The sequence below is a fragment of the Nothobranchius furzeri genome, chromosome 16 (genome assembly GCF_043380555.1).
Source record: "Nothobranchius furzeri strain GRZ-AD chromosome 16, NfurGRZ-RIMD1, whole genome shotgun sequence".
Lineage (NCBI taxonomy): Eukaryota > Metazoa > Chordata > Actinopteri > Cyprinodontiformes > Nothobranchiidae > Nothobranchius > Nothobranchius furzeri.
Window position 1 is genome coordinate 50061725 of NC_091756.1, and position 10673 is coordinate 50072397.

At 40.0% G+C, this 10673-nt stretch overlaps 2 protein-coding genes across 3 annotated transcripts; one reads left to right on the forward strand and one right to left on the reverse strand.

Moving 5' to 3' along the window:
* Positions 1 to 6: 6 nt before the first annotated feature.
* On the reverse strand, positions 7 to 2690 carry mrpl10 (mitochondrial ribosomal protein L10). 2 transcript variants are annotated; one of them, XM_015962414.3, is made up of 5 exons: positions 2600 to 2690; positions 1556 to 1725; positions 1059 to 1223; positions 535 to 679; positions 7 to 459 (listed from the first exon to the last, which is right to left on the reverse strand). In XM_015962414.3, the coding sequence occupies exons 1-5, from the start codon at positions 2637 to 2639 to the stop codon at positions 221 to 223; spliced, it is 759 nt and encodes a 252-aa protein (XP_015817900.3). In that variant the 5' UTR covers positions 2640 to 2690; the 3' UTR covers positions 7 to 220. The 2 variants fall into 2 exon arrangements, with proteins under 2 accessions (XP_015817900.3, XP_015817899.3); XM_015962413.3 differs by having other exon boundaries at positions 2579 to 2675.
* Positions 2691 to 3017: 327 nt separating this feature from the next.
* On the forward strand, positions 3018 to 10038 carry pnpo (pyridoxamine 5'-phosphate oxidase). The gene is made up of 7 exons (XM_015962411.3): positions 3018 to 3246; positions 6391 to 6515; positions 6597 to 6696; positions 7276 to 7329; positions 7440 to 7568; positions 7646 to 7716; positions 7830 to 10038. The coding sequence occupies exons 1-7, from the start codon at positions 3064 to 3066 to the stop codon at positions 7990 to 7992; spliced, it is 825 nt and encodes a 274-aa protein (XP_015817897.1). The 5' UTR covers positions 3018 to 3063; the 3' UTR covers positions 7993 to 10038.
* The last annotated feature ends 635 nt before the right edge of the window (positions 10039 to 10673 follow it).

Here is a 10673-nt window from a genome sequence, read left to right on the forward strand (position 1 = left end):
AATGAGTCTGAGCAGAAACGTTCTCTTTTAATAACAAAGTATCCTTAAATAAGGGGTTCAACTATAATTTCTGCAGCATTGTCCGTTTGACGCACCTTGATGTTAAGATGCACTGATAACATTCATGTTTACTCTCATCTGAACACAGTGTGCCTCCAGCTGCAGTTCATCTTTGCTTCTTTTAGCTGCACGATCAGTCTCAAAACGTTCCTGTGGATCTCTATGTTGCCTGCTCTGCTGTAGGACTGGCCTCTGTGCCGTTGTTTGGGTTCTGCTGTTTGATGTACTGCTGAAGCAGAGAGGAGAGGTGGGCCGGGTGGCGCTGCAGCAGAGAGGCTGTGTGGGAGGTAAGCATCGTCAGCCCACTAACTAGCTCTCCCTGTACAACGGTCATCGCTGGCAGTTTGGAGTAACTGACAATGCCCTGAACGCTCAGTAAGGTGTCATCTATGCAGGCGCCTGCAGAGACAAAACAACCATCCATCACTCTTTGGTGCTGCAGAGTTCATCTGTGGGAGCAGATACAACACTCACCTAAAAGTGTCATCTGTGGGCTGGCCCTCAGAGAGGTCAGCATCTCCTTTACCTTCGGTTCTTTACTGACAAGCAGAACTGTCGGCCCAATAAACAGAGGAGCCATGTTGCAATAAATAGAGTTGATCAGGAACGGCCGAGTCACCTGCAAATTCACATATGAAAGCTTAAAATACCCCACAAGTACAATTTCAATTTACCACAGGTGTGTCCTGATACACAAAAATACAAACTCAATTATAAACAGTCATAATTGGACCTAGTTTAACATGTTGTTGAAGGACTCATCTGTGTTTTTAGAACCTGAACACGTAAAGGACAATAAAACGTAAAAATAAGTAAAAATCTAATCAAATTCTAATTAAACATTTGCCTTCTGCATTGATGAACTTATAAGATTAACATTGTTTTTGCAGAATGCATGAAGGGATGGGGAGCTGCTTTTTGTTATAGATCTGAATGCAAACTTAAGAGTGGACCTGTTTTGATAAATTACACAAACAGCAGATATTCATCACTTGTACCTTGTTTGGGAAGAACTTGACACTGATTCCATGTTTATGAAGTCTGTGCTTCAGAATAACCATGTCCTCAGCATTGCCGCAGTTGTTCTGAACCACAGCGATCATTTTGTAATCCTCAAATATTTTCTTTAAATCCTTCTTCTGGAGTAACATCAAGCCATTATCCTGATGAAATCAAAGAGAAGAGACTTCTAGCAAACTTTTACTCCCATATCTGTTGACAGTGATGTGAATACAAAATGCTCTGAAACTCATGAAAGCATCATTTTAAACAGAGGATGAATGCATGATTAAATACCAATGCATTGTGTGTTTTGGCAAAATAAGGTTGAAATTAGCCATTAAAAATTAAAATATTTAACTGCAACCTCCAGTTCCCAGATTTGTCATAAAATAATTACATTTGCACACAAGTTAATTATCTTATTCTGGCTCTAAATTATACAGACGCAGAGACAAGGGGTTGCTGTGACTGGGTGACATTGTTGCCGATTTACCTCCTGGTTGTGATCACTTTCTGATGGGTAGGCTCCACGGGGAAAAGGCTGGGGTGGAGGAATGTACTTTGTGACAGCCAGGAGCTTCTGTTTGAGGATGTGAAGTGGTTTCCTGTGACGGGTCACAGCCTTGGAGCCATGTCGAACTGTCTGAGTGAGAGGAAGCCATCCTAGAAGCCACAAAATGTTCTAGATTAGTGTTTGATGAAGACACGGGGATTTGATTAAAATTTGTATCCACATCCATTTATTTTTGTGTGTATTTCTACGGTCCAAAACCGTTTCCCCAACCAACGTCTTCAGATTCATTTGACTGTCATCCACAGCAGGTTGGAAACATCGGAGGATGAGATGTGCTACTCAGGTGAGCTAAAATAAATAATTGCATACTAAAAATACAGTAAACAATGGACTGATGACTGCTCAAGGATCAGAGATCATGTTCATAACCAACTCAGTGAAGAAGACATCCTTGTTGTCTGACCTTTGAGGCTGATCAGTTTTCTGCCCGAGGGAAGGAGAGTAACTGGCTGGGCTAAGGTTGATTCTTACCCCTCTAGGTTTCTTCCTTCCTGCTAAAATGCTCTGTTTTGGCAAAGGAAAATAAAATTATCTTGCACTTCATGAGGAAATAAACCAACTGTATGTTTTTGACTTGTGTGATTTGGGAAATAACCTAACTCAGCACCCATCTTAAATAGTAATATTAGTGATATTCTGCAACCAGGGTGTGTTCCCTGTGCTGAAATTAACAATAACGAAGAATTTCCTTTATATCAATTATCTTAAAATTATCTGACCATTAAAGGTTAAAGAGAAAACAGCGAAGCATACTGTAAAAATGTTTTTGACCAGGTAGCATATCGTAACACAGGCTGCTAAGCTAACCCAGCTAACCGGTAACACTTCCGATATTAACTTTAACCAAAGCTAAGAACCATGCTTAGAACACATCGAACAGTAGCTACTTTAACAACCTATTTACTATCCAGCAGATAGTTTTGTGAATATGTTGTTAAATACCATATATATGATGTCCATTACCATGTTTTGGAACGAACTTCGCAAACAAGGTCGCGGCCATCTTTAACAGAAAGAATGAGTGACGTTGGGAAAATGCTACATTCGCTTACATTCTGTAAAACAGAAAATTATACAATTTAAACGTGAAATTGTGTCCCTGTGGCAACGTCTTGATTGCTCAAGTAGAAGCTAGTACATAAAAAATGTGTATCTAATACGGTGATGATTTCGGATTGAAGTGTAATCGACAAATACACTTTGAATTTACGAAAACTTGCATTACATGAACGCCTCACTACGAACAAACGTCGGTTTTCAGTTTAAATTATTTTTATTGCAAACCCACATTTTATTGATTTTGTATAAATATACAAAATCTAACTATTCCGTGTGATTTGAGATTAATTTTCTTCTCTTTCCAACAGTGACGGCTGCACGTTTATCTTTTTACGTAAAGGACGTTACGTCAGAGTAATTTTGACAGTATGAGGCGCATACTCAGTACGAATTTATTAAGACGTTTCATTTTGTTCGACAGAAATCTTCCCTTCAGCAGTCCTCTGTCAGCGGTGAAACAAGGTGCTTTTGTTTTAAACTTGTGCCGTAAAGCGAGCAGTGACAGCATGGATTTGAGCCACATGAGGAAGAAGTACAAAGGAGACGAAGAGGTGAGGAGCATTCAGGGGGAGCGATAGGGTGCACTGCACCGAGAAATTTAGGTAATCAGAAAGCATGCTTCGTGACTGCAAGGTCAGGCGGCATCTGGCAACGCTGACCATTACCTGTATGGGGGTCTGGTTTTTGTTCCGCAGTAAGCACAAGCTTGTACTTTGATTTCAATAACGTACACTTATAAAAAGCTCAAACAAACCTTCCACATATAAAAAACAGATTCATGTGCTCAATGAGCACACATGAGTGATTTATTAGAGCTGGATAAAGGGAGGAATCAGGCTTATAATGAAAAATGTACCAGAAGAGACGTTATTTATCCTCAAATTAATAATGTGATAAACTCCCAAAGCTATAAAGAGTGGTCAGATCTTTTGACCTTTATCTGTAAAGATTTGTAACTATAACATATACCTGATGCAAATGGCTCTTTGAACAATCTCAGTTTGGAGAAACAAAGATTAGTTCTGTCCTGACATGTCAAGTCTAATTTATACTTCACCATCTGCTTGAGTGTGGAGTCACGCACACCCTTTGATGGAGATGTATTTCCTTCAGACTTTGCCGTTACCTGGGAAGTGTGGCAACGTAATTCGCCACCAGAACAGCAAAGGGCGTCATGCCATCATTACAGTCATGTATCTGGTCCAAGATAGTGTATTTACTATTGTGTTTACATTGTTTTAATGTATTTCAGATACTTTATAACACAGACAAATTTGTCCCGCATTCTCTTCCACCTCTTCATGCGGTCGCCACCTCTAAACCCACATTTATAGTCATTTCCATCCACGTTTAAAACACTTGCTGCTTATCTTTGTACTCCTTCAGTCACGAGTGAATAAACATTCATATTTTCAGGCTTTTTCCGCGAGGCGTTCTTTCATCTTTTCCAATTCTGCCGCTAAATATGTTCTTATTTTTTTGAGGGGACAATGGCGTTGCTGTTCAGTCACAAGCTTGCGGACTCCATCACTTTTGACAGATTGGTAAAAAGTTGGACATGTCTCCGCCAGCCTCTGCAAACCCGCCGGAGAGCCCTTGCACTGATGTGTAATGACGTTGTGTGTGTTTGCATCCACACAGATGGTGAAGTATGAATTAGGCTTTAACCATATGTGAGTCTTTGTGCTGTTTTAAACCTGCTATAAAACATTTTAAAAATGTTAACAATGTCAGATTTGAATTTCATACAGAAATAATTAAAGGTATGGGACGCTTGTTTAATCAATACATTTGCAGTGGTCTCTAGTAGGAATGAAGGCCTTGTAAGTCATACTCAGGGAGGGGGTAGAAGCACCTGTATCAGCACAAAGAAGTCAGCTGGAGGAGAGAGTGGCAGTACATGGCAGGATTTGGAGTATCATTTTCTGATATTTGGATATCTTGCCTCTGACTGGCTAACAGCAAAACGACTCTTCCACTGACTCTGTTTGCTCTGCAACGTTGACGTTTTATTTCCAAAAATAATACAAGCCTGGAGGAGTTTTGCTGTGCGGTGGAGTTGCTAATTCTAAGAGTTAGCTTAGTCGAGACGTTCTCTGCTGTTTCGTGGACCTGAGTCCACAGCCTTCCCCATTGTGAGTCAAGATGGGTGAGTCCATGAATGTTAAGTGACAGTGTGACGTAGATCTGTAAGGTTTTTATAATCCTAGAGTTTCACCTTCTGTTTTCTGTCAGAAGCTAATGCAGGACATAGGTGTTGGAGACTATTTCATGTTCACCTTCTGTGAAAATCTCAGAGTGACTGAAGTAAGATTTTAAAAATTGTTTTTCAGTGTTCAACACCTTTCAAACATGACCTAGAGTTTAAAACCACATTTAACTTGTTATTGTTGAATTACGACAGCTTGGGCGTCTAATAGCATACCAAAAAGCCTGTGCCATCTCTGGCCTGCTTCCCCGAATAAATGGCTGTGGCGAAACGGCATATTTCAAGAAAAGCTAGTATAACACATAAGTTTAAGCCTGATTTAGACTTCTCCATCTGTATCGGTACAGAGACATGCAGCGCTGATGCATCAGTGCAAGAACTCTGCGGTAGGCCCACAGAGGTTGACAGAGACACGCCCAATTTTTAACTGTCCGTCAAAAGTGATGGAGACTGCAAGCCTGGACTTGGTCATCGCCATTTCCCTGTCAAAAAATAAAACGAGTGCCGAAGATATCTAGTGGCAGACACAGAGGTGATGGAATAACATCATGGGGAAAATGTACGATGACGTGAATGTTTATACACCTGTTATTGAAGAAGAACAAAGATTTGCAGAAAACTTTTTGTGTTTTAGAAGGAAATAAAGGGAAAGAGGTGGAAGAGCATGAGTAAAAAGTCTTTGAAATACGTAAACACAAATACACTAAGTACATTATCATGGACCAGAGATGGGACTGCAATTTTGGCAGGATCCCCCAGTAAAGCCCTGTTGTCCTTGTAGGAAATTGCTTTGCAACTCTCCCCTGGTGATGGAGAAAGGAAAACATCTCCATCAATGCGTGTGGGTGCCTCTGCACCTGAGCTGACTGAGAAGTATAAATGAGACTTTAGAGACACGCCACCTTACATTTGCATGTCCCAACCTATTTCAACGTCTGCAACATACAAACATTGGTTACGGTGATGCTAACCACAGAACAATGCTAGCTCGAGCTGATGCTACTGTCCTTGTTGGATGAGTGGAAAACAACAAAGAATGTTGGAGCACCACTCACATGCCAGGATGTACTTGGAGTTTCCAGGCTTTGAGTGAATGCCAGATAGATCCACGCCTTGTCTTCTTTTCACTCGTCCACAAACACCCGCTGCAGTCACTTTGCCAGAAACTCATTTCATTTCTCGTTCGGTGATTTTCCTGCACCCACCCAGGAACATCGTCTGACTTGACACTTCCTCCGTTCATCTACAACACCTCCACCCCCAGAAAAGTTTCATATGCTAAAGAAAGAAAGAACAGTTTATAAATTATTATTATTATTATTTTACTCTTTCTTGCCTAGGACATCTTTAAAATGTCTAATAGGCATTGTTACACAAATTGCCAGCTCTGTGGTTAAAGCCGTAGGAGAATTTGAACCAGAATCACACATTAGCAATGGTGTTTTTTTGCTGAGGAAATATGAATGATGGATTGTTTTCTTTTCAGTGTTTTGAGGAAAATCACCTTGTGTCTGTGGACCCCATCAAGCAGTTTGGAAACTGGTTTGATGATGCAACGAAGTGCTCTGAAATCGGAGAGGCTAACGCTATGTGCATAGCCACGGCAAACAAGTAAACAGCACCACCACCTGGGGTAGAAATGACTCAAGATTTATAGTTCCACACAGTCTGATCTAATGTTTGCCTGTCCAGAGATGGACGTCCATCTGCTAGGATGGTTCTCCTGAAAGGTTACAGCAATGACGGTTTCACCTTCTACACAAACTACGAGAGCAGAAAGGGTGTTGAGCTGGTGAGGAACTCTTTCTGACCACGTTTTACCAACAATTCAATCAATTCAAGTCGTCTTCATACTAAATCAATCATACGCTTGTTTACTGTCATTTATTTAATTGTGTTTTAATTTCAGGTGAAGTAAAACTAAAATAACTAGAAATGTCTGATTTTATATTTGTATTGTGTTTGGAGTTATTGCTTGAAAATGGCACCAAACTACAGTCTTTGATTATTATTTGGACAACTATCAGATTAATAATGTCAGCCTAGTTGAATTATGAGTAAATACCCATGTGTAATAAACAGTTCTAATGCCTCAGATGAAATTAAACGTTTTCTTGATTGAATCAGGAAAAATATTTAATCAGGACAATGATTATCATCGGTTATTACAAATGTAGGTATTTCTTTTTTTATTTGTCTTCTGCTCTTTGGGTTGTTTATGATTTACTATAGAAACAATATGAAGTTGTTTTGAAGAGTTGATGAATAATCAATAATGAAATTGTGAATTAATTATGAAACCACCTTCATCCACCACACTTGGCATTGTTTTTGTGAGTTTTCTTTTCTGATCGGTTTCTTTTTTCTGCAGGAGAGTAATCCATATGCATGTCTGGTTTTCTACTGGGAACCATTAAACAGACAGGTGGACCATCTTTACTGTGGATTTCTCTCGTCAATATTATCGCACCGTTTTGTTTCATTTTGTACGTCTGTTTGTTGTTTCATACTGATCTGAGTATTTGAAATGTGTAGATCCGTGTTGAAGGCTCAGTGGAGCGGATTCCTGCCCAGGCCTCCTGTGAATATTTTCACTCACGACCAAAAAGCAGCCAGATCGGAGCCGTCGTGAGTCGACAGAGTAGTCCAGTCCCTAACAGAGATGTAAGAGAAAAACGTGCGCTTTTTAATCTGTGACACACTCAGGTTTGGTGCTTGGAGGATTAATTTGATTGTTTTAGTATCTAAGGCAGAAAAATGTCGAACTGCAGGAAAAGTACAAGGACACTGAAGTGCCGATGCCTGAGTATTGGTAAGTGTTGTTTTTTTACTTTGTGTGAAAGGAAAAATTAAGTAAATAAAGAACAGTGATTATGAAATGTTGTAAACGTTCCATAATTCTCTAACCGTCTGGTGGTGATTTAGGGGCGGCTACATGGTCAGACCTTATTCGATAGAGTTCTGGCAGGGTCAGACCAACAGGCTTCACGACCGAATCGTTTTCTCCAAGCTGAAGGACGGAGAGACACTGGGAGAGTTCCAGCACGAGGCGGAGGGAGGCTGGGTGTACCAGAGACTTTCTCCATGAGAACGATTCATCTTGAACATCGTGTGACGTGCAAACATCTAAAGGTGGAAACCATCTGATATTTGTTTCACCTCTCTGTAACTGAAGCTGTATGTAACACAACCTGACTTTAACATGCATTATAAAACAGAATTGAGATGTTCACTGAGCCACTCAGGAGATGAAAGCTGCTCCTGTTTCAATAACCCGATTTAGCAGTTTTCATTTAGGACAAAATGTGGATTCATTCTAAAGAATTTTTTAAAAGCCTGTGGTTCAGTTATAGAAAAAAAAGGAAGAGACCTGCTTGAGTTTTGGTTGCTTGATTTAGATTTAATGATTTATTTTTATTTCTTTTAAAAAAAGTTGATTTCTTAGTAGTCTGTGTTCCTCCAGTCATCTAAAATGGTCTTCATCAGCTGGTCTTCAGACTTACTGTAAGCCCAGTCCTTCTGCTGGACCGTAGCGTAGTGTTTAAAATATCCGAGTCACGTTTATTGATGAGTGACAAACAAGTGATTTGCATTTGTGACTTGGTTTATACATCATAATAATAGACACACAAAAGAAAACGGGAACACGCAGTTGCCACTTACAAGAAAATACATGCAAATAAAGGATGTGCAGAACATGCAAAACAGAAGTTAGACTGACTACAAATCTGCATGTTGTAGAAGTCTGTTTGGCTGTTTGTTCTGGTGGTTCTGATGGACCGAGCCTGGCTTTAAGGGAAACCGTAATCTGAGGTTACTTACTTCTATGTAAACATCAAAAAGGAAGCAGAAAAGGAAAGACAATGGAAAATGTTTAAAGGGAGAAAAACATAGACCAAAATGGAAAATAGAAGAAGAAAAAAGAAAGGCAAAAGCACAGGAGCACTGACAGGAAGAAGAAAGCAGAGCAAATATTGAAGGCACTCAAAGGGAGAGAAAGACAGGAAAAAAGAGAAGGACTAATAAAAAGTGAAGATAACTCATGTCAGAAGAGGGTAGAGTTTTGCAAATCTGGTTAACGAGAAGATTGTCAAAAATTTTATGTAAGGGGGCCCCATGTCTGTGTTCGCCTTGGGCCCACAAATTGCTAAATCCGCCACTGATCACAAGCTAGTCGGGCTGTGATATTTGTTTCGATTTACCCTATTTTACTGTGTAGCACTTTGGACCTGTGCTGGGTGTTTGAAAGTGCTTTGTAAATAAAGTTGGACTGGATTTCAGATTAGAATGTATAATTTACACAAGGCAAATGCTAATTAATAAATGTTCTATTTTTGCCAAATACATTTTATGTCAGATGTGTTTTAATGTGTAGCTGATATTTGTTAGTGATCTTGTGCTTCACTGTTGGACGAAAACATCAGTCAATACAACTACAAGCTCACATATAATTATGTTACTACTGACACCCCTCTAGCTGTTTAATCAGTGAAATATTGGATAAGTATGGCGGTAAGAATAAAGTTTTACTGATTATCTTCAATTTTTGTTTATTTTTTCTTAACCATTCAGCTTAGATGACCTGCAGGGTCATTTTTAGGATTGAGATAATTTCAAATGATTTTAGCTCATAAGTGTTGAGTGTGTATAATAAAGCATTTTGTTGTCTCCATTGTCTAAGAAGACAGAAACACTGATGTGCTTATGTGACAGCTGTTGTGTAAGAACAGAGATTGTGTTTGGTAAATGCTGGTTGGCCTGCATTTGTATAGCTCCTTTTAGGGTTCTACAACCCCCCATGGTGCTTCACAACTCGGTCAGACATTCACCCATTCACATGCTGGTGGGGATGAGCAACGATGTAGACACAGCTACACGGGGCACTGACAGAGGCAAGGCCTGCCAAACACAGGTGCCACTGGTCCCTCTGACCACCACCAGCAGACGAAGCGGGTTAAGTGTCTTGCTCAAGGACACAACAGCAGCGTTCTCTGGTAGGAGCCGGGATCAAACTTGCAACTTTCCGACTACTGGACAACACGCTCTACTTCCTGGGCTACTGCTGTTACTGTGCTACTGTGTTTAACCTTTGACCCAAAATATCAGAAATAAAGTTTTATTATTAACAAAAAGATGTGTGTGTACGTGTTTACCTTCTATTTAGGGCCTTTTCTAGCATATTCACTAACCTGGAGACCAATGGGCCTTATGGGGACCAAAGGACGGTGGACCCCTTTTTAGGCTTGGGGGCTACGTTTAGAGGTAAGGTGTGTGACTAAAGGTTTTGTTACTGTTAGGTTTAGGAATACACTGGTGAGGGTTAGAGGAGAGGTTGGGCATGAATGCAGTTATATTAATGTCGATGGTCCTAATATGGGTAAAGAAATATGAAAATGCGTGTCTGTGTGTGTGTGTCCGCGCGTTTGGCCAGCAGGGTACAGCAAAACACAAATATGAACAAGACAGGAATCGACATCAGACACACTAAATGTTCCATATAAACATAAACAGCTGAAATGTGAGTTTTTTATATCTAATGTCAGTTTCAGATGCTTTTATTCATATTTGCTGCTTTCTGAAAAAAATTCACGAGTTTCAGATGTCGGTTTCTGTTTACGATCACCATGACCACGACGTCTGCCAACAGCCTTTCAGGTTAAACAGCAACTATAGAGACCAACCCAGTGCTCCTTTATATCTAAATATGCAAACAAGTCCTTCATTTTTCAGGATTTTCTGTTTGCTTAAACAAGAATTTCACAGAAAGGA

Coding starts and splice junctions, on each gene's coding strand:
- mrpl10 (XM_015962413.3), bottom strand. CDS start 2,639: ATGGCCGCGACCTTGTTTGCGAAGTTCGTTCCAAAACATGGTAATGGA. Junction 1,726..2,578: donor TAATGGACATCATATATATG/GTATTTAACAAC, acceptor TGTGGCTTCTAG/GATGGCTTCCTCTCACTCAG. Junction 680..1,058: donor TCAAGTTCTTCCCAAACAAG/GTACAAGTGATG, acceptor GTGAATTTGCAG/GTGACTCGGCCGTTCCTGAT.
- pnpo (XM_015962411.3), top strand. CDS start 3,064: ATGAGGCGCATACTCAGTACGAATTTATTAAGACGTTTCATTTTGTTC. Junction 3,247..6,390: donor AGTACAAAGGAGACGAAGAG/GTGAGGAGCATT, acceptor TTTTCTTTTCAG/TGTTTTGAGGAAAATCACCT. Junction 7,330..7,439: donor GGGAACCATTAAACAGACAG/GTGGACCATCTT, acceptor TGAAATGTGTAG/ATCCGTGTTGAAGGCTCAGT.